The sequence below is a fragment of the Cnephaeus nilssonii genome, assembly GCF_951640355.1.
Source record: "Cnephaeus nilssonii genome assembly, chromosome: 11".
NCBI classification, from domain to species: Eukaryota; Metazoa; Chordata; class Mammalia; order Chiroptera; family Vespertilionidae; genus Cnephaeus; species Cnephaeus nilssonii.
In genome coordinates this window covers 87,112,046-87,130,229 of record NC_137082.1, presented here as the reverse complement: position 1 = coordinate 87,130,229, position 18,184 = coordinate 87,112,046, and the positions used below count along the sequence as shown (strand labels likewise).

General features: G+C 52.4%; 1 protein-coding gene across 3 annotated transcripts in view; it reads left to right on the top strand.

The window, feature by feature from the left end:
* Positions 1–18,184, top strand: part of MAPRE2 (microtubule associated protein RP/EB family member 2) — a 123,726-nt gene that overhangs the window by 29,903 nt on the left and 75,639 nt on the right. Inside the window, exon 1 of one of the 3 annotated variants that reach the window (XM_079784596.1) lies at positions 13,970–14,242. The exons of the other annotated variants lie outside the window; for them this stretch is intronic. Within the exon in view, the coding sequence (XP_079640722.1) occupies positions 14,124–14,242 (119 nt within the window). The 5' untranslated portion in view covers positions 13,970–14,123. Of the gene's footprint in view, positions 1–13,969; positions 14,243–18,184 lie in introns of those variants that run through there. 3 annotated transcript variants of the gene reach the window in all.

Genomic DNA, 18,184 nt, shown 5'->3' with positions numbered 1-18,184 from the left:
CCATCCCTCACTCGTGGAGTATTATTTGCCTTCAGACGTTAAATGCTACTTCCTTCAGACTGTCGTAGAACAAAGCATTTTATACAGATGAACCTATGTCAGATCTAGTGATAACTGCAAACCGTGCTTTTCGTCAGCAGATGGAAACAAGAATGCCAAATTTCACAAAATGTAGCAGCAAGATCTGTGGAACAGGAGCCAAAAGTTCGCTTAGCCTCCACTTCCCATTGTGGAAAGAATTATAATTGTGCGTAAAATCATGCAGAAAACTTGGCTCTCACATTTGCCTGATTGATATTCAAGGGGAATCAGAAAAAGAGCTTTTCAGTAAATTTCGGATCTTCCTGTCTGGCACAGACACCTCCGCCCTCGCCCCGGGGCACTGCCTTTGGCCAGGGAACAGTGTGCAGGACTTCCGAGAGGCTGGGCAGACATGGGTTTTTTTGGTGGTGGTTGTTTCATTGATTTCAGAGAGGGAGGGCGAGGGAGAGAGATAGAAACATCAATGATGAAAGAGAATCATTGGTCGCTGCCTCCTGTACGCCCCACACTGGGGATCAAGCCCACAACCCGGGCATGTGCCCTGACCGTGGAATCGAACCGTGACCTCCTGGTTCATAGGTCAACGCTCAACCACTGAGGCATGCCAGCTGGGTCATGAGTTGGCCTGTGATTGGGCTTTTCCCTCCGTGCTGGGCATGGCTACAGTGATGAATTTAAAGGGTGGAAGTCAATGATTCTTTTGCTTAGAGACAGGGGAGAGGAGAAAAGAAAATGGGAGAAGTAATACAGGCTAATTATGCATTTTAGAATTGCATCTTGAGGCAGCATGAGGGGGTTATTCTTAAGTCTCTTCAGTGGAATTAAGCCTCACACCTTGATTGGTACCAGCAAAGCGATGCTCCTTCTCCTGACCCGAATGTGGCCTTTGCATGGGGTTTGTGCAGCGCAGGTCACACGCGTGGACTTGAGCCGCCTCCTGACGTTGTGACGTGTGTTGGCTCCGCTCCGCAGCCCTGGGTCCAAGCCGCGGGAGCTCGTCTCCAGGATGGTGGGGTGCAGGGAGACCACAGGGATGAAGTGCTTTCTGGAACCCAGCACTGTGTGTGCAGAGTGCGAGGGCTGCTCTTAGCAGGTCATGCCTGAGTGGAAGCGACCAGCCCAAGAGGCACTCTGGTGGCCTGTGGCCCGGCCTCACCACGGACCTCTGCGGAACTTGGCTCTAACCAGACAAGGGACCCCACAACTGTGGGGGTTCTTGTCCCAGCCTTACAAAGGGTGCTGCAATCTGAAGAAAGTAGCTGATGCGTAGATTCAAGAAGGAGTCCAAAGATGAAAGATAATTTTGAAAGGCATTGGGGGTCAGAGGTGCTTCAGCTAAAGGAGCTGAAAGACTACACCCTTATCTAAGGACCCCATGCTATTTATTAACACAGTTTGTCCTAAGGCAAGGTGGAGATAATACACTTCAAAGGGTAAGGTTTCAAAGGGTAGGGTACAGGAGCATTGTCAGTTTGGGGAATAGCCTACAGCTGGTCAGGTGCCTGGCCAACAGGAGGCAATAAAATGCCCTGAGCTGTCTGGCAGCAGACAATCCTACTCAGGTTTGGTGGAAGTGCCGTTTTGCCGCTCCAACAGGTAAACTACGTATGTGGCTCAGCCCTTGTTGAGCCACCCAAGCTTCATCACCTTTTGATGAAACTCTTGTAGTTATTACATGCTGGAATTGGTTCCCGGCACACAGCGATGTGTGATTCTTGATTTCTTTTCCTTTTTTTTTTTTTTGTCCTCACCCGAGGATATTTTTCCATGATTTTTAGAGAGCGTAGAGGGAGAGGGAGAGACTGAGAGAAACACCGATGTGAGAGAGACACATCAATTGGTTGCCTCCCCCACAACCCTGACCAGGGCCGGGAGCCTGCAACCAAGGTCCATGCCCTTGACAGGAATGGAACCCAGACCCTTCAGTCCACAGGCCGACGCTCTGTCCACTGAGCCAAACTGGCTAGGCTGGTTCTTTATTTCTTTAGAGCAGTCATCCCCTGTGAGGTTTTTAAGATGACAATTGGTGAAACAGTGGTTCTGACTGTAAGGGGGTCATCTGATTGGTCCGAGCAGGCGAGGAGGAGGGGCAGTGGCTGTGTGTCCCTGGCTCGCTCTCCTTGCCCTAGGCCAGTGGTCGGCAAACTCCTTAGTCAACAGAGCCAAAGATCAACAGGACAACGATGGAAATTTCTTTTGAGAGCCAAATTTTTTAAACTTCTTCTAACGCCACTTCTTCAAAATAGACTCGCCCAGGCCGTGGTATTTTGTGGAAGAGCCACACTCAAGGGGCCAAAGAGCCGCATGTGGCTCGCGAGCCGCAGTTTGCCGACCACGGCTCTGGGTGGACGGGGCCCTGCGGAGACCTCAGGTGCTGTGACATGTGCACCATCGTCCACTGGCCGGCTCCCGTCCTCTTCCTGCCTTTGTGATGAAGCAGCTGACGTTGTTGTCAAGCGGGAGCTTAGCGGTCTGGCAGCCCCACGGAACACAGAGTCCAGAACAATAGCTGGCCGGAAGAATCTCCTGCCGCAGGAGCATGTGTGAGTGATTCCAAATAGGGACACCTACCAGCTCTTTCCTCTGCTGTCGCTTCCAGGGAAGTCTTCTCTGACTCCAGGAGACGGAGCAGCATTCCAGGTTAAGAGGCAGCCAAGTTAACCCCACCCTCGCTGTCGGTGGTGGGAGACAGGCATCTGAGGGGAGTTAGAGTGCATAAGGCTTTAAGCACCAAAAGGGAACCGTGGAGTTTTTATACGGCCCTGACGGAGAACCACTGAAGACTTTTGGAGAAGAAGCGGGGAGGTCACTTTCATGGTTTGTCAGAAGCTTAAAGCAGTAAGAGAGCCGGGGAGCAGGGAGCCCTCTGGAGAGGCCCCTAAGGCAGGCAGGAGGGGCGTGTCCCCTGAGGTGTGCTGGGAGTGGGAGAAGAGAGGAAGGGCCTACATGTCATGTTGTGAGATAAAAACAGGTGTGGTGACCAATGAGAGACACAGGGGAGGGAGAGCGGCGAATCAGAGGATTCAGAACTGAGTGTTGGCTCGGGGTGCAGTTCAAGCCGGAGGTGTGGGAAGCGAGGGGCCGGGGGAGTCCTCCTCACTATATGGCCCCCCCAATGGCCCCACCGTAGCGTCCGCTCCTGCCTCTGGCCTGCCTTTATTTGGCGAGGGGGAGAGTGCAGTGATGACTGTAGACACCACACCACACTTTTACCAGGAGCTTCTGGAAACAATGGAGATTGGGGGGGGGGGGCGTGGAGGGCGCTTGAGTTGCTTTCATGGCAACTCTGCCTCAGAAAAAAATCACCGGGGCAGCGGAAGAGGCCTGTTTCTGCTGATGTTCGTCACCACCGCATAGGGTCAGGAGTGTCCCCCGGGGCCCCCCAGGAATATTCGGCAGCTCTGCAGAAAAAGGGGTGTCACAGTGACCCCTTCGCCCGCATCGGGCCCTCGTGCTCCTGGGAGCCCAGAGCCTGTGTGTTGTTACGACTAAGATCCCTCTGGCTCTCCCAGGGGTCTGGCTCCTTCATGTAGAAATGAAACAGAAGCCACTGGAGGGGACCCTTCATGTTTCCGTGCATTAGACCCCGTAGTCACATCCCTCATGCGCGCCCTGCGCACACTCGGTGCGTGTGAATTGAGACCACGAAGACTCGACGTTATAAGCTCTTGAGTAAACAAAGTAGAAGCACTAATTAAAACATTCCCGATGGAAACTTAGCCTGACTTCATAATTTCCATGTGCGTTCTTTTCTTTAATGAAGTAAGCTTCTTTAATTTCTTTTCTAGAATTTTATTTGGATGAGGTCAGAAATGGGTGGATGTCTCTCCCATGACTCACACTGCTCCCCAGCTGCTGGCCTCATGTTCCCTGACGCCCTGGTGAGGAGCCATCGGGGGCCGGAGCTCCGCGGCCGTGGGCAGCAGGCTCCCCGAGACGCCCCGGCCGGGGGGGGGGGGGGGGGAGACCCTCCTCCTGTGTCCCTGGTGGCCACGGTGGCCTGGCTTCTGAGTGGCTCCGAGATGCTGGAGGCCCCTGGTGCCTGTTAGAACCACTGTCCCCACCCTCCCCCACTGGCTTTGGATCTATAAATTCAGGAGCGTCTTCCCTCAGTTAGGACTTCTGAATATCAACGTCAGAAATGAAGCCCAGTGGTTTGTGGCCAACAGGCCCCAGCCTGAGCCTATGACCGGGCTGCACACCACCACTGCCGGCAGGACCCAGCTGGCCGCTGGCTTTGAACACCCTTAGTCTAGGGGTGGTGTCTGCACTTTCCAGTGATGAGGAAGGGGGATCAAAAGAAAGTGGTATTTTTAACACATGAACATATCTGAAATTCAAATTTGTGTTGATAAAGTTTTATTGGAAGGAAGGAAGGAAGGAAGGAAGGAAGGAAGGAAGGAAGGAAGGAAGGAAGGAAGGCCAATGGGTTAGCTGACTTTTGAGAACCCTAAAGAAATCATTGCTTACAAGCTTTGAGCCTTCTGGAAGATGATTGGCTAATGGTACCTAGAGTCTCTTCCTGTCCCTGGCCCCCCACCGGAGCCCATGATGCCTTTTATCTTTTCTTAGTTGTCCTACCTGTCAGCTCAATGGGAGGTGTTTTATGTGAACATGGAAACAAGGTGGAATGAAATACAGGCATCTCATGAACCTGGGCATGGACACGTTTCAGTGAGAGCATTCAACAGGGCATGCCTGGAGCCGGATGGTTGACTGACAGCACGCCTGGGAGAGTGAAAATGAAAGCAGGTTCTAGCTTTGAAAACAAACACAAAACAAGGGACTGTGGTCTCTTCCCCCTCCAGAAGATAGCAAAGGCGTGGACAGTGATAGTCGAGGCTTGCTCAGAAAAAGAGAATAGTTAATCACTATAAATCAGGGTAAGACAATTATTTTTCTCTGTTGATAACATATACCGCTAACGCCGAATCTTGGTCTCTCTTCCTCCCCGCCCCCCCTTCCTTTTCCTGAACTGTAATTTACAACTCCTGTCCTTCTAATCTCTCCAGGAATACTGCTCCCCTAACAGGCCCATCCCCGCCTCCTGCCCTGCCCACTGCCTTCTCCTGGCTTCCCCTCTGTGCTCCCCACCGAGCTGCCTTCCGGGCCGCAGTCCACACTCCTGCCTCTTGTGTCCTTGCTTCCTCCCTGCGGTCCTTCTCCCAGGTCTGACCAGACCCTGGTGGAAGGCAGGCTGCTCGTGGGTTAGGAAGCCGGCTTTGACACCTGGCAGGCCTGTGCGAGCCCAGCTCCCCACTTCCTGGCTAGTGATCAGGCAAAGTTATTTCACTCGTTACCTCCTCTGGTGAATCGGGGTTTAAAATCCCCCCCCCCCCCCCCCATACGTTTCTGTGAGGACTGAAGTGCCTGTTCAATGAAAGCGTAGTTTTGGTCCATTAAAAAAGTGCTCGGTAAACATTAGGTGTTGCCATTGCTATTATTGTCATTGTTACTAGAATTCACGTCTGTGCCAACAGACACTGCTAACACGGCGACAGAGGAATGGTTTCTCGTTGGTGTTAAGCCAAAGTCTTTCCAGTGGCTGTTCAAAGCCCTGCACATTCTGGTCCCTCTGACATCTTTCTGACCTCATCTCCTAAGACTACCCCTGCCCCACCTCACACACACACACACACACACACATTCATACACTCGAGTGTAAGTTCCATGAGGACAGGAAATTTTACATTTTGTTAATTTCTGTAGTTTCGGTGCCTAGAATTATTCCTAGCACATAGTAGGTGCGCAATAAATGTCTGTGGAGTGAATGATGAGCCCTAGTAGAAATAAATCTCACCGCCTTGGTGGAGATGTGTCTGTTTCCCCAACAAGGTCACTTTCTTTTCTGAATAATCCTGCGATACCTAATACATTCTTCAGTTATCACATTTATCACGTTGTATTTTTATGGAAAACATATTTAAAGCTCTTAAATTTAACCAGATGGCATAATTCACAAGCACATTTTTATTTAATGGAGTGAACCCTCACGTGGCACAGATGTGACTGAATGGTTACAGGAATCGCAGTGCTCCGTGAGTGTTTTCAAGTGGCATTCCCATCATGTTCTCTGAGTTGTTCCACAAAATCATGTCCACGCTTGAGAAAATCCAAGAAAAAGCAAATGAGAAGAGAAATTCCAGCACAGAGAAAGCTTACGCGGTGGCGTGTTCTGTAACACATGAACATATCTGAAATTCAAATTTGTGCTGATAAAGTTTTTGAGATGCCTGTATTTCATTCCACCTTGTTTCCATGTTCACATAAAACACCTCCCATTGAGCTGACAGGTAGGACAACTAAGAAAAGATAAAAGGCATCATGGGCTCCATTGGGGGGCCAGGGACATGAAGAGACTCTAGGTACCATTAGCCAATCATCTTCCAGAAGGCTCAAAGCTTGTAAGCAATGATTTCTTTAGGGTTCTCAAAAGTCAGCTAACCCATTGGCCTGCCTTCCTTCCTTCCTTTCTTTCAATAAAACTTTATCAACACAAATTTGAATTTCAGATATGTTCATGTGTTACAAGTTTGGACGTCACAGAAACCTTGCTTGTTTGACTAGCACGTGGGGGGTGGGGGGGCTGGCAGGATGCTGCCCGGCCCCGGCGTCAGCGCAGCCTCAAATGTGGCTGAGAAATAGTCCGCAGCCATGAACCCTGGAGGAGTGCACCTGTGTGGGTTGGCTTTGCAGAGCGTTTCTTCATCAGGGAGAAAACTCACCAATGTTTCGGAAATAAAATGCTATGACTACAAGCCAGGAGCCGTATACATATCAGACAATTCTCACCAGATCTGCAGAAGGACCTGCTAAAGTCTTCCACGCCTTGGGGTAAAGGTAGTGGGCCAGGACCCCTCTCAAATACATTTCTCTGCCGCCCATGTGATTCCGGGGCCAGTGCCCCTGGCTGACCACTCACGCATTTATTCCCTGCTGTCATTCTGGGTGTGAAGCGGATTGTGAGTCATTGATAAGCAGCTCCTGCCATTCCCTGCTGGGAAATAGGCCAGGGAGAAACTACTTTTCCCAGGACAGCAATGGGGGCGCTACGTGGAATCTGTCTGCATTCGGAGGCGACAGGCTAAGGAAGTCCCCTCAGAGGTGTTGTGGCAGGTGTGAATGCCTTGGACTGTGGTGTTTGTCACCTCCAGTGGACACCTTTTCACCCGGAAAGGCCTCCATGATGAGCAGGTGCTTCTGGGAGGGGATCAGGATTAACGGCCGGCCTGGCTGATGATGTCATGTGTTCCCCGCTATTCTGTTGGAGCAGTGGTCGGCAAACTCATCAGTCAACAGAGCCAAATACCAACAGGACAACGATTGAAATTTCTTTTGAGAGCCAAATTTTTTAAACTTCTTCTAACGCCACTTCTTCAAAATAGACTCGCTCAGGCCGTGGTATTTTGTGGAAGAGCCACACTCAAGGGGCCAAAGAGCCGCATGTGGCTCACGAGCCGCAGTTTGCCGACCACAGTGTTGGAGTTTTCCAATCCAGGGCAGTGCACAATGCCTGTTCTAGATGCACCTCTCTGATGGAGTAGAGGGACGATGGGTTCTGCCAAGACGCAGTTTTCGGTGCTCGCTGGCCAGGGAAATGGGATTGTGCTAAACCTGCGAACTCCGGGAATGAAGACTGGGCTGCCTCCCGCTTCCATCTTGATTGGATCTTGGTTCTGGGGGTGCTGCTGGCTTCCTTTTGTGCGTGTTGTTCCCGTGGCTCTGGCTCTGGGTCCTCTGGGTCCACCTTAGTAGCCCTGCTCTCCGAACAGGAGTTTTAAATATTGGACTTTTTTGGGGGGTGGAGGGAATCTTGACCCACTAGAATGGGGGTGCAGGGGTGGGATCAGTTCATCTGGGGCCTAACTGGGGCCCATTGATGAACACATTGACCCCTCTGGTATCACTAGGAGCTTTTTTGTTGTTGTTGTTTAAACTATTACAAATAGTAGTGCATATGTCTCCTTTTTTTTTCCAATTGACCTTCCCCCAGTCTCCCCTACCCTGGCACATGCCCTCACCCCCCTCACTAGGAGCTTTTTAATGCAGACACTTGTTGATTCTAGTTAGTCGCTGATACTATATACATGACGCTGGATTTAATATCTCTTCCTTCCTTCCTTGCATATCTTTGCTAGGTCAGAACACTAGTAACTTGGCAAAGTATTGCAGCTTTCCCTACGTGCTAACGATTTCGGTATTTCCTTCAGATCTGGAATCCAACTTCTTAAGCATACCTTTGAAAGCACCTTATCAAACGTAGTGAACACCTCTCAGCCTTATCTGATTCAAACTTCCTGTGACCCTGGGCCCCGAGACTTCCTCCTCTCTGCTTCTCCCCGGGGCCCAGGGAAACCACTCCCCGTGGTGACTGGCCCCACCGTGCAAATGTTTTTTAATCGCTTAGCTTTTAAAGAGTTCCATCCCAGGCTTCTCTTTCTTCCTGAGAGAGGTGTCAACACCCCCAGCTTCAGTTAGCACCTGTGAGATCATTTCCTCCAAATCTCCAAGTCAAACATATCTCAGAAGTTCAAAGGCCCGCATATGCCCTTGGTCAGCAGATACCTGAGGACCCCCCCACTGTGTGTGAAGGCCAGTGACCACGCATTGTCACCGCTGGGATGTCCTGTAGGCACTTCTCTGTGTCCAAGACAGAGTAGGAGAAACTTTCTTCAAGAAGGGCGATTCGACCTGTATTTCCTAGCGTGCTACCACTGTCCACCTGCTCACCCAAGCCATAAACCGAGGATTCATTTGCAATGTCTCTTTCTATTTCTCTATGCACCCTCATTCAACATCTGTGCCCACATCCAGTCAGTCAGAAGACCCTGAAAATTATACCCTCTGACAATCTCAGAACTGTGCTTTTTTTTCTTTTTTTTATTAATTTATTTTAGAAAGAGGGGAAGGGAGAGGGATAGAGAGAAACACTGAGATGAGCTGCCGCCTGCACGCCCCTCCTGGAGATCAAGCCCCAAACCCCGGGCATGTGCCCTGGCCGGGAATCGAACCTGGGATCTCTTAGTTCATGGGTTGATGCTCAACCACTGAGCAACACCAGCCAGACTGTGCTTTCTTTTTTAACCTCTTGGCCTCTGTCTTAGTTCAGGCCTCTATCACCTGTCCCATTTTAATCTTACGTGCCAGCCTCAGACCTTCTTGATGCGAATTTCGCCATCAATTTCCCTCCCTAAAGCACTTCATGGTTCCAAAATACCTTCAGAACTAAGCTCAACTCCTTCGCTTGGCCACCTTTCTGCGCCTGGCCCTTGTCCTGTCTCCTGTCCTCGAGTCTGAGTCCATACGAAACAACTTACTGTGTCTCAGAGACATCACCCCGTCCTACCTCTGGGCCCCAGAGCATCTGCCTGAGGGGCCCTTTGTCTTCCCTCCCCACTACCGGCCTCCCTTAGATGACAGTGCTGCCTAATGGGTAAGCGTGTGAGCTTTGGGGCTGAGAAACCCATCCAACCTCAACAAGCTGCTTCCCCTTGTAGAGCCTCAATTTTATCATGAGGGTTGTTTTGCGAATCAAATCAGGCCGAAACCGGTTTGGCTCAGTGGATAGAGCGTCGGCCTGCGGACTGAAAGGTCCCAGGTTCGATTCTGGTCAAGGGCATGTATCTTGGTTGTGGGCACATCCCCAGTAGGGGGTGTGCAGGAGGCAGCTGATCAATGTTTCTCTCTCATCGATGTTTCTAACTCTCTATCCCTCTCCTTTCCTCTCTGTAAAAAATCAATAAAATATATATTTTTTAAAAAGATAATCAAATCAGGTATTTGTTGAATAAATGAATGAAGGACATATTCACTCGTGGCCTGCTGGGAGCTGCAGACAGAGCAGCGGACAGAACAGTCGAAGTCCCTGCCCTGAGGAATCTCACATCCCGTCTGGCACAGAGGAAGTGAACAAAAAGTTACCATTATGATTCACCGGAGGCTCGGGTGATAGCTCCGTGGGGTAACTTTGCCAGACCTGCTGCCAATTTCCATTCTGAATTAGGTGCTCATCTTCCAAGGTCCCAGAACACCCTCTGTGGCACCATCATTGCAGCATTATATGGTATCGTGATTGCCAATATTTTATCTTAACAGACAACGAGTTCCTCAAGGACGGAGCCTGGGACAGGACTTCTTGCTTGCCAGCTTCTAGTACACACGAAATCCAGTTACAGGTGTCAAGTGAGCGAATGGACATTTTAGGATATACCTAACATACTGCTGAAAAACAGCAGAGACCGCTGAAGAGCATTGGCTATAGGCCAGGCACTGTGTTAGCTGGTTAGATATATTACGTTCTTTAATCTTCACAGCAACCTTAGGCAACCAGCATTCTTACACGGACTTTATCGATGAGGAATCTACATCTTAGATGCAAACTAGCTTGCTGAAGTCAGGTTGGGGACCCAGGTCCGCCTGCCTCCAGAGCCCCCACGTTGCCCATGACGCTTGATGAGGGGAGCCATTTCTCCACGGGCGGGGGGGGGGTGCACACGTGGTCTGCATGCACTTTATTATGGCTGCACCTGCGCGCACAAGGCGCAGCCCGAACCCGCAGTCAGGGACACGGGCGTTTTAGCTTCGTTCTGTTCTTCTACGCTCACCTGTGCGACTCCGCTCGCCCTGCCGAGGGTGGGCAAGCAGAGCGGGTTTTAAGCTCGCCAGTTCGCAGTTTCGGCACCTCTGCCAGTTGACACTGTCTTTGGGTAGCTAGCTCCATCTCTTGGGTGAATATTTCGTTTGAGGACCCCCTTCCCTCTCCCCAGCTCCTCTGCCTCACCTACCAAGCCACTGATTTCGGTCTGTGCTGTCCTGGGGCTGCCCCTGTTTGGGGAGGGGTGCTAGGGAGATGCACTTTAGGGAGGTCTTCTCCTGGAGTCTCAGATGAGAAAGGAGACAACAGAAAGTCTCTTGGGCTGAGCACAAAGCCACTCCCTCTCGAAGTCTCCCTTCAGGGACCGGACGGTGGGAGATCCCGCTTTCTCCTCCTTTCTTCCCCTTCTTCCTCCAACCAGTTGGGATTGGAAAGGGTGGACGCTGCCCTTCCTGACCCTGCCTCTCCTGCACGCTCCCTGTACCCCAGCATCCTCCCTCCCTGCGTGGCATTTGCCCTCCCCTTCTCCCTAGGGCTCAACTGGGGAATGCCTGCCAGGTCGCCTGATGTTTGAGGCGAGGAAGGAAAACACGTGTGTCTGATGTTTTCAGATGATCACTCCTGTTGGCCCTGCGTCTTGGAGGGTGACCACAGGCCTCCGGAGCGCTCTGGGTGCCTTGGAGTGATGTGGCTCAGAGCAGCTCCAGGGAAGATGGGCCTTTGGACACCTCCTTCCCCTCCTAGTCCATCAGCTCCGATTCTGGGCCATGGCCTTCTCCTTCCCCAGCAGCCTGGAAGAGGTGGGGGTGTTCGCTCCACAGAGTTAGTCGGTGTCATCCATGAGCCGGGCATTCCCATTCCGACACATTTAGTTCCTACGATACCATCAGTGATGCCTAACCCAATGGTCGGCAAACTCATTAGTCAACAGAGCCAAGTATCAACAGTACAACGATTGAAATTTCTTTGGAGAGCCAAATTTTTTAAACTGAAACTTCTTCTAACGCCACTTCTTCAAAATAGACTCGCCCAGGCCGTGGTATTTTGTGGAAGAGCCACACTCAAGGGGCCAAAGAGCCGCATGTGGCTCGCGAGCCGCGGTTTGCCGACCACGGTCCTAACCTATTAAATATGGGATCAGGGAGACGTGAGCTGTGACTAAGAACACAAAAAGAGAGGGGTGCTCTGAAAACGTTAAATGCTTCATTTGTACTCGGTGTCTTTCGGCTTCAGACTGGCCCCAAAGAAAAGGGAAGCTTTTGTGAAAAAGAACAAATTGGGAGGGAAATTGACAATAACAAAAATAGTAAGAGGAAGCGGATCTCTGTGGCAGTGACTACACTCTCAAGCCCCTTATAGTTCACTGTGCAGTGTGAGGCTTGGTGTGTCTCTCTCTGACTTAGCTATATCTGTGTGCCTTGTAAGTCTTAGGTCAGAATTGGATCTTTATTGTGTAAGAAAAAATTCTCTTGTAAGCTGACATATGAAGACATCAACTTGTATACTGTGAATTCACTGGAGAAGCATAAGATATAATTATTAGAATGTAGCCCAAAAGGAGAATATACAATGGGGGGGGGGGATGTCCCGGGGTGTGAGAATATCATTGCCATCTGGGTGGTAAGCCATTTGATTCTAATTCTAGTAACTTGATGCCAGAAATAACTTATTACCAGGGAGATATGCTGGAGAATCGTCAGGAATGACAAAGTTTTTACTTGTTTTTAACATCTGTATCACAAAATGATAAAGCTGCTGATCCATGCAATGATGTGACCAGGTGAGCCGTACAGCCTAGTACACTAGTACTTTCTGCTACATACACTGAGTGGCCAGATTATTATGATCTCTGAATGCATAATAATCTGGCCACTCAGTGTATATCCTATATAATAAAAGGCTAATATGCAAATTGTCCCCTACACCAGGAGTTCGACCAGCAGGCAGGCCGGCCAACCGCCCATGTCCCCTCCCCCTGGCCAGGCTGGCCGGACCTCACCCATGCACAAATTCATGCACTGGGCCTCTACTATATATACACATACACACTGAGTGGCCAGATTATTATGCGTTCACAGATCATAATAATCTGGCCACTCAGTGTATATTTATGCTGCCTTTTACACACCAATTCTTCCCCCTTTCCCACCCCACACAAGGTCAGAGACCACTTCAGATAAACAGAGAGTCCTTCAAACTCTCTTCTCCTCCCCGGAGGAGAGCACTGGACACACCTGGGGTCTGGCCAGAGTTTATAACCTAATCCAAAGACTTTGCACCGTAATAGCAAATCTCACCGTGGTCATGTTGAGAGTGTGCACAAAGGACTCGATTCTTTCCTTGATCTACGATATTTACGAGCTCACATGAAATATAGATCACTGCTGTCCAATCACATTGATAAAAAACATGTCATTTTGAAGTTCCAGTTCATTACTTTCTGGCTGCCTGACCTTGAGCAGGTTACTCAGTCTCACGAGTTGGCTCATCTTTAATGATCATAGTACCTGTCTCAAAGCCAGTGTGTTTGGAAACTACCTTGCCATGATATAGAGTAGCTTGAATGCCGAGAGCTTCCAGAGACTAAATTGGGTGTTCCCTGAATTCCAATGGAAATGAAATTAAATGACAAGGAGTTCATTTCCTGTAGCATCAGGCCGTATAAGAACCTGCAGGAGGGGGTCTTGGATAGCTAGGATGTCCTAAAATGGTGGCTATCTTTTTCACAAACCCGCTTTTGGGGATTCTTTTGTGCACCAAGTCTCTTAGATTGCAGTCTTTGCGCTTCCCATGACTGAAGTCAAGACGACATGGATGAGAAGGAAACACAGCTTCCCCTGTGGTTTGCAGGTTTGGGGCTTACTGGGGAGGCGGCTGGGCCATCTAAGGCCTTAGTGCGATACCTTTCCTGGAAGCAGGCCGACGGGGGTCCGGTGTCCCTGCAGCCTGGCCGGGCTTCCTGCAAACGGCACCGGCTCCGGGTGCGGAAGGAGTTAAAGCCCCCGCCCCGCTCCCGAGCCGCTCTTTTGTGTACACAGCTGCAGCGGGCGCGCGGGCCGGGAAGGAAATGGGCAGAGGAAGAGCCGGGTTTGAGACCCGGCGCGTCTGCGAGGGGGGCTGGCGGCGGTCCGGGCTTTACGCGCCAGAGGTGGGCCCGCCCGGAGCCCGCCCGGTGCCCGCCCGGAGCCACCGGCGCGGCCCAGCGAGTGCGGGGCGAGGTGATGAGTTAGCCAGTTGCCATGGTGACGGGCCGGCCCACGTGACCCGGTGCTGCTGCCGGCGCTCTGACGTCAGCGCCGGGAGGGCGGGGCGCAGGAGGGCGGGGCGGGGCGGGCGCCGGAGCTGCGAGCGGGGAGCTGCGTGCAGGCGGGCGAGCGGGCGAGCGGGCGGCGGCGGCGGCGAGGTCTGCGGCGCGGGAGCGGGAAGAGCGGCCACCTCCTCAGCAGCCAGCCCCCAGCGGAGTGAGCCCTTCGTCGGGACCGCGCCAATGCCTGGTCCGACCCAGACCCTGTCCCCCAATGGCGAGAACAACAACGACATCATCCAGGATAACGGGACCATCATTCCTTTCCGGAAGCACACGGTGCGCGGGGAGCGCTCCTACAGGTACGGGCTGGCCCGGCGCGGGCGCGGGCGCGGCGGGGACCTGGGCGCGGAAGCCGCCCGTTATGTAACGGAGCGGAGCGGACCCTGCCCGCCCGGCCGGCCGGCTGCGGGTGCGGGTGCGGCGGCGATCCCCGCTGTCCGTGGCCGTGTGTCCTGCGGGGGGTGCGTGGAGGCTTCCCGGCCGCAGCTGGAAAGCATTTGGTGAATAGGTTTGCCGCCTGCGAGGGGTCTCCCTCCGGCGCCTGCATGCAGGCAGCGTTCCCCCCTCTCCGCGGGGAGACGGGCTGCAGCCCTGCCTCCCCTCCTTCCCTTTCAGCCTGGAGAGGAGCCATTCGGTGGGCTGTGCCTGGAGGCGGAGGACGGGAGGGTGGCGAGCAGGACGCCCGCGCTCGCCTCGGGGTGTGTGTGTGCGCGCAGGGAAGATGGAATCCTCTCGATTGCGCTGCCGCCCGGGATGGGGAGCCGCCGGATGGATGGAGCTTTGTAAGAACGCCGCCCGCTGATTGGTGCGAGGGTTGACAGCAGAGGTCACGGTGTCAGGCGTTCACCAAAATGGTCTTCCTAGAACCCAGGGTTTGTTGGAAAGAGCCTGGACCGCCAGGGGCCCCGGCGCCGTCGTGCCTTTTCCTGGGAGCGGATGGCCTTGCGCCCGGGTGCGGGGCGCCCACCCTTCGCACCGTGTTGGCGGTGGGAAGGTAATGCCTGGTGTGTTGCTGAGGTCTGATTTGGGGAGATGGGGCTGATCTTGGTCCTGGTATCCTGAGCCCTTTGATGAATGAGCCGGCCTGGGCGGCTGGCGTGGTCCTGACATTAGCATATCTGGCAATATGCTCCGGCAGATAAGCTCATTAAAATTGTTTGCATTGTTTGATAAGGATAACAATGTCATGGAGAACGCAGCTCGAGTCTGGTGCGTGCCAGGCCGGGCTGGAAGGGAGACTGATAGCTTCGCTCCTGCCTCCTCCGAAGTTCTTTTGTGCCGGGCGGTTATTTTTAAATGCTGCCTCGATAACCCCGAACTTGGCCGTTGCTTTGAAGCAGGGCACACATCCCCCCCGACGTGCATCCTCTCAGCCAGCGGGCAACAGGAAAGGGCTCTTTTCTTTCTTTTTTTTTCATGCCTTCGTCTAAACATCCAGATGGTATTATGGGCAGAATATTCTGGATGTATGAATGTGTATATAAGGGGACCCAAAGTACCCCGTTTCCTCTGCCTGTGGCCAAAGGAACACTGTGTGCTGACTCTTTGCCCCTTCGCCTCTGGTGGTTCTAGAGATACTTGGCGTTCATTTTGGCTGTGCCCAGGAAGTCACCAAACCCCCACGCCTTAGGGTTCCAGCTCACGCGGTGACACGGCCTCCTTTCCGATTCCACGTGCCGGGCATGCCCTTCACGGAAACCACAGTCGGCCCGCGACTTCTGGGCTTCTCCCTGTGGAGACCCAAGCTCCTGATGGGAACGTGGGGTCCCTCTGTCCCTAACTCCTCCGCCTTTTTCTGTGGACATTCCAAGGCCTAAAATAGAATTTAAAAATTTTTTTTAAAAAAACCCTGAGTTGCTTTGAAACATCACTTATTTAAGCTGTTCTTATAGGTAATGAACTTGAAACCCTCGCTCCTTAAATGATTTCATCTCTGCCGTGTAGGTAGCAGTTGCTTTTTTAGACGAGTTCGCATTTGACCACGTGGGCCGAAGGACGTGGCCTAGTTGGGTCTCATTAGTCATATGAGCTAACCTGAAATGGCAGTGCCGTGGAAGATCACTCGGTGGAGAGGTTAAATGCGAATTTTGGTGATAAATTATTGCTTTCAAATAAAACTTTATGTACCTTTTTAGTTCAGTCCACGTTATTTCCATCTCCCGAATTATTTCCAGTTTGCTTCCTGAGTCTAGAATGGTTCCTGAAATTATGTGAAAAACAGAACTGAATTGGAATAACGACCTGCCTGATTGGATTCTTAAGCCGCTGTGCGCATCCCGGCGTCCGTGTGTTATAGGATAGGGGCATTGGGCACGACAGGGAGCGATGCCGTGGGTCACGTGAGGAGGAAGCCTCCAGAGCTGCACGTGGGCTGAGGCACCCCGAGGGCGCACCCAGGGATGGGGCCGCTCCCTGTGGTCCTGGGGATGCTTTCTCCCCGGGGGGGAGGCCGGTATCTCCTCTCGACGGCCTATTTCTCTGCAGGAGCACCGGGGAAGGAAAACGGTGGCACATTTTTCTACTCAGGCACTGTTCTGCGGTGATTTGGGCATCCTGGGGCTGGAATAACACGGCCCTTTAATTGCTGAGGAAACGTGGAAGGCAGTTTGAAAGCCAGAGTAGAGGTTTTGTGTTGGCTGTGGGTTCAGTGTGTCCCCCACCGATGAGAGGTGCTGGAGAGAGTCCTGTCGGACCCCTGGATGTCCCGTTCTCTTTCTGGCCCCTTGACGGACTTCCTGGTAGGCGCCCAGCAAGTCCCTCCCCTTTTTAAAGATGCCTCCATGTGCTCATCACCTGGAAGGCATCTCGCCGCATTCTTACCAAGTTTCCGTGAGGTTAGCTTCAAAACGTTTAAAACAAACACTTAAAACGGAAAGAGCTATGTAAATATAAGAAGGAGGTTGTGATTTTTTAAAAAATATTTCTTTATTGATTTTTAAGAGAGGGAGGGAGAGGGAGAGAGAGAGAGAAACATCAATGATGAGAGAGAACCATCGATCGGCTGCCTCCTGCACAGCCCCCACTGGGGTTCGAGCCCACAACCCGGGCATGTGCCCTTGGCCGCAATCGAACCCGGGACCCCTCAGCCCGCAGGCCGACGCTCTATCCACCGAGCCACACCGGCCAGGGCGAGGTTGTGATTGTTGAAAGAGGGGCTCTTTCAGGAGCTCCAGGCCGAGCCCCCCTCCCCTGGCAGGTGGCACAGCTGAGAGGGGCAGCTCCCCAGGCTCTCCGCGAGGGGCCGGCACGCTCCCCGCAGGAGACGTTGCTGCCATAACCTGTGCACCCGATTGTTTGTCAGTAAGGGTCACCTGCGGTTCATGACCCACATGTCCGAGCCCAGGTCTCTCTCTGTAAACAGCCCGTTCTTCCGGCCGGGACTGGAGCGGGCAGGGAATCCTTATGGAAACCTGTGCCCCCTTTGGTAGGAGAACAAGTTTCCTTCAGAAAGCTGCCCCCCCTCAGTCATTTCAGCGGAAAGAGCGAGGGCAGAAATGCCCCGCGGAGCCCTGCGGACGTGTCCATGCGTGTGTCCACGCCCCGTGGTGGCCTCCTCGGCCGGCTTCCTCACGGCATGTACACGCACTGGAAATCCATACATGTCAGAGCCGTGTGGGCCGTGTGAGGCGACACTGTAATTCACGGTGAGCGAGCCCCTCGGGCCTCCCTGGGGAGGGCTCCCTGCGGGGCGGGCGCACGCAGATGCCGGGAAAGGGGACGATGAGCGGGCGCCCGCACGCTGCCGGCTGTGAGCGTGAGCGTGTGAGTCCGGAGGGCTGTGTCCACGTGGGTGATGGACCGCGCAGCGGCAGTAGCGTATGTTTCTGAATACTTTTTAAAGATTTGCTGGGCCCCAAGAAATGGACTGTAAAAAAAAAAAGCAAAATGAAAACTTAAAGTTTTAACATCCAACTTTGCCAACTTTGCAAAACGAACTCTTGTTAAGAAAAACAAAAAGAAACCCTGGCTGGTTTGGCTCAGTGGATAGAGCGTCGGGCCTGTGGACCGAAGGGTCCCGGGTTTGATTCCGGTCTGGGGCACATGCTTGGGTTGCGGGCTCGAGCTCCAGTAGGGGGCCTGCAGGAAGCAGTCAGTCAGTGATTTTCTCCCATCATTGATGTTTCTTTTTCTTCCTCTCCCTTCCTCTCTGAAATCAAAATATATACATATGTATGTATGTATGTATAAAGAAAAACAGAAAGAAAAGGCATGCATGTGTATAAACGATAGTCGTGAAAGTG